This window comes from Lolium perenne, chromosome 6 (assembly GCF_019359855.2).
Source record: "Lolium perenne isolate Kyuss_39 chromosome 6, Kyuss_2.0, whole genome shotgun sequence".
In the NCBI taxonomy this organism is placed as follows: Eukaryota; Viridiplantae; Streptophyta; class Magnoliopsida; order Poales; family Poaceae; genus Lolium; species Lolium perenne.
The window spans coordinates 167,967,374-167,972,225 of NC_067249.2; the positions used below are offsets into that span (position 1 = coordinate 167,967,374).

Genomic DNA, 4,852 nt, shown 5'->3' on the forward strand with positions numbered 1-4,852 from the left:
TTGCCTGAATTGAGCTATTGCTGATATTTATTGCAACTCCTGAAGGGGACTGCAATCATTTGATACTGATAAATTGTGGTGAATGCCTGTTATACGATCATTTGATTTCTGCAGTGATCAGTGAAATTTCTGCAGAGGATTGAGAGAGAACATTTGATTTGATATTGGGGTATACTGGTTTACTTGAAAAAAGCTACTTCCTTTGCACAAGGGACAAACTATCAATTCAACAACAAAGTTCTATGGCCCTTTCAGAATCATTGAAATTTTGGTCATTGTTGCTTGCAAGCTGCAACTGCCTGCTAATGTGGGCATTCATCTCCTTTTCCATGTTGGCCAGCTGAAAAAAAGCTCCGGGTAGTCGCACAATTCCAAAGTCACAACAGCTGCTTCAGGGGAAAATGGCAAGATAAATAATGAACCACTATCAAATTGTGGTGAATGCCTGTTATACGATCATTTGATTTCTGCAGTGATCAGTGAATTCTCGATTCCTGCAGACCTCAAGAGGATTGAGGGAAACATTTGATTTGATATTGGGGTAGGGTTTACTTGAAAAAAGTTACCATATCAAATGACCCTTTCAGAATCATTGAAATTTTTGGTCATGTTTGCTTACAAGCTGCAACTGCCTGCTCCGTTTTCCTTGTTAGCCAGCTGAAAAAGCATCCGGGTAGTCACACAATTCCAAATTCACAACAGCTGCTTCCAGGGAAGATGGTAAGATAAATACTGAACCACTATCAGTTCCGGAAAGAAGGTCCTTACCAAGAAATTGCATTCTAGTAAAATTATAATAAGTGATCGAATGGCAAAGTTTGGCTCCTGAAAATTCCCCTTAGGAAGACGTTGATTTCCGCAAAACCGTATTCCCTACATTCTATTTTGATACAATCAAGCAGTGGTTTCCTAAGAGCATCTCTAGCAGAACACCCACACACACCACCCCCACCACCACGAAACCCTAAACCCGTAATTTCATTTCCATTTTTCACGTGCAAAATTGAATATCTAGAACCCTAAACATGATTTCAAAAATTTGGCACAAGAAGTTTATACTAGTTTGTCCGAGTTGATCCGACATAATTTACAAATGATGGCAAATATGATCTAAATGTTCCTAAAAACTACACTAAGCTAGTCCAGGATTCATCTACATCATCGGGACTTGGGGATTTCATCAGCGTAGTTGTCGGCCTTGCAGGAGAGAGCGACAGAGGTTCACGCTGTCAGAGTAGTCGTTGGAGCAGTCGACGACCACGTACCCACGTTGCGCCATTTCCGAGCGGATGGAGACTTTCTTTGCGTGGTGGATATCACAAGCCAGCTCGTCATCGGCATCGTGGGCACCCTAGAAACAAACTTTCCATCTACTAAAGAAGACCGACTTAGTGTTGACGGTGAAATCATTCCTTACTTTCCAAATGTTTCATGCAGCACAACAAAAATCTCCATAAAACATGGTCTCCCAACTGCCGCTCTCGTAGAAATATAATTTTCTGCAAAATCCCGCGAGAAGTCCTAGTGTATATTTAAAAACAACCAACATTGTCTTGAAAAATCACAATGGAAGAAGAGATGGTCTCGTGTTTCAGTGTCTCCTCCAGTACATAGAACACACTCATGACCAGAATCAAGATGCCAATGTTTACGTAATATTAAGTCCTGTGTGTTTAACCGATCCATCAAGAGAAGCTAGACAAACACTTTCAGTTTTGGTATAGCTTTAGATTTTCAAATCGCGCTGAGCGCTGCATCTGTAGGAAGCTTTCCAAACAAAAATTTGTAATATTTGTAGGGAGCATAGTTATCCCCTAAACAAAGTAAATTGATCAACTTCATGTCCCGAAGGAGGCATCTCCTGCAACAACTGAGAGACTTCATGCATTCTTGAAAAGCTTCTACCGACAAAGGTAGTGCAAAGTAATTGTCCAAATCATCTACATTATGACCTGGATTATGCAATTAATTCAAGCCTATTATGACCTGAATTATGTAATATAACCACCGTGCTTGTCCGTCTCTCACTTTTCCCAAAGTCCAAAGCTTCCTTGATTTCTCATCTACACACCCATGAAATAAGAAGAACTATACGCAATGCCAACACGCTCTATGTCTTCACCTATCCTTGAACGATCTCGGGACAGTACAGTGCCAAATCCACCTATGACATGCTCATGCATAGCAACGAGAGAGCTCACCTTGGGGATGCAATCTAGAGAAGCAAGGCTACGCCCGAGAGCAAATTATTCATCTGGTTGGCAGCGCAGTAAAGGATTTGGACTTCAGATAGGCATGTCTGGTTTGGATTCTTGCAACAGACTTCGGCATGCTTCGATTTGTGAGCAAGAGGAAGACACGGTCGACCACATCATTCTACAATGTGTGATGCTAGAGAAGTTTGGCATAGATGTGGGTGAGCCCTTGGTCTGAACTTTCAGGTGTCTGCGGTTGACATCAGGCTTGTAGAATGTTGATGTTGGAGCGTGAAAAATTCAGATCTACTGATTCTTCGATGGTCTATCTGCACGATAGGGTACACACTTTGGAAGAATAGAAACGCCTGGTGCTTTTGGCAATGCCCATGACCATGACCGAGGCGATCCTGGATGAATGCAAGTGTGTCTCTGCTAGGTTCAGGATAGTGACAGGAGTAGGAGTCTTTGACAACGGGTGAGAATATAGTCGTGTGTGTTCTTGGAGTTGTTGGGTCATTCTGTCCGCAGTTGAAGCTAATTTTGTAAAATTATGCTACGCGTTCGTACTCTGAAAAACAACAACTATACACACATGATTGCTCATCGATCATAGCCACAACAGCACAGCAATGCAGATGTAGGGTGCTGATAGTCCAATGGGCTCAGATTAAAAAAAAGTTATTCACATTGTTTGCAGGGTCAAAAATTTGTTATGCTTCTTTGCTTGTATTTATCCTTTTTGGTTCGACTCTATTTTCTTTTTCTTCGAATCTGTAATCCATATCATCTTTATTCAAATCCGTACCAGCTCGTTATCTGATCCGGTTTAAAATAAAAAATATTACTGCACCTTTTTAGGGCTTAAAAAAAATGAAGAGAGACTTATCCGATTCGGTCCGATTACAATTCCTGTGGGCTAGATTCTTTCTTGCAAAAGAAGAGAGAAAGCCCAGGAAGCACGGCTGAGAGAGGAACACGAACACCGATCCCCACTCCACCCCGGAGAAAGATCCGATCCGGATCGGAGCACACGCATCGTCGTCTCCGCTCGGACTCGCCATTTCCATATCCATCTCACACTCTCCTCACCTGCACGCATTCGTAGCAACCTTCCCATCTCACATCCGCCAAGTGAGTACAACCACTCCGCCAGGGGAGTTCCCACCCAGGAACGGAACCCAGAGCAGGTGCCAAGCCATGACGACCACCACAATCGCCAACCTCGCCGGCGCCTCCCCGCTGCCCACCTTCGCGCCCAGGCCCAGGTCCAGGCCCAATTCGGTGAGCCCATGCCCGGCTGCGCCCGCTGCGCCTCGCCGGCTCGCCGTCGCGGCGCCCCCTCGGGCGTTCTTCTCCAGGGAGCCGTACCAGCCGCAGCTGCCGGAGCCGGCGGGGTACTCCTCCACCCAGGCGTACGGGCTCGTGCCCATGGTCGTCGAGACCACCTCCCGCGGGGAGCGGGCCTACGACATCTTCTCGCGCCTGCTCAAGGAGCGCATCGTCTGCATCCACGGGCCCATCGCCGACGACACGGCGTCGCTCGTCGTCGCGCAGCTGCTCTTCCTCGAGTCGGAGAACCCGCTCAAGCCCATCAGCCTCTACATCAACTCCCCGGGCGGCGTCGTCACCGCGGGCCTCGCGATCTACGACACCATGCAGTACATCCGGTGCCCCGTCAACACCATCTGCATCGGACAGGCCGCCTCCATGGGGTCGCTCCTGCTCGCCGCCGGCGCGCGCGGGGAGAGGCGGGCGCTGCCCAACGCCAGGATCATGATCCACCAGCCCTCGGGTGGGGCGCAGGGCCAGGCCACCGACATCGCCATCCAGGCCAAGGAAATCCTCAAGCTGCGCGACCGCCTCAACAAGATCTACGCCAAGCACACGGGCCAGAAGATCGACAAAATCGAGGACTGCGTGGAGCGTGATCTCTTCATGGACCCCCAGGAGGCCCTCGAATGGGGGCTTATAGACGAGGTCATTGAGAACCGCCCAGCTTCCCTCATGCCTGAGGGCCTCAGCGCCGTTGACCCGCCTCACCACGGTGGGGGTGGCGGCGGCAACGGACGTGACAGGGACATGGAGGAGCCCTCGGCTGTATAAGGGGTGGCCGCAGAGGTGAAAACCTTTTTCTGAATCCGGGAACTATGTTGTTTGTTGTTAGATCTATGTTTTGATTCCTAATACAGCAACAGGTTAACTGTGTTATCGCCCATGTTGTTTCAATTGCCTGAATTGAGCTATTGCTGATATTTATTGCAACTCGTAAAGTGAACTGCAATCATTTGATACTGACGAATTGATAGAATGTCTGTTAAACGATCTATTTTCATATCGCGGCACTAGAAGTATGTTCTTTCTTTTTTGCACATAAACTTCTCTTCGATTTGTGTCAAGACCAGTTAAGATTTATGACAAGGTTTAATTTATACATGGTATCATGTTCTTTGAGATGTATCAGTTTGTCATCCTTTTCCTGTCTGCTTAGATTTGCTAACCTGCATGCGCCAAACACTGGTATGAATGAGTTACCATTCTTTTCCTGTCTGCTTAGATTTGCTAATCCACATACACCAAACACTATGACAGTGTAGTGTTCTGCTTCACAGCAAGTTTAATTTAACAGAATCATCCTAGCCAAGAAGCCGTAGCAG

At 46.8% G+C, this 4,852-nt stretch overlaps 1 protein-coding gene across 1 annotated transcript; it reads left to right on the forward strand.

The window, feature by feature from the left end:
• Window positions 1-3,161: 3,161 nt before the first annotated feature.
• On the forward strand, window positions 3,162-4,517 carry LOC127306994 (uncharacterized). Its single transcript, XM_051337693.2, has one exon. The coding sequence runs from the start codon at window positions 3,396-3,398 to the stop codon at window positions 4,299-4,301; it is 906 nt and encodes a 301-aa protein (XP_051193653.1). The 5' UTR covers window positions 3,162-3,395; the 3' UTR covers window positions 4,302-4,517.
• Window positions 4,518-4,852: the final 335 nt, after the last annotated feature.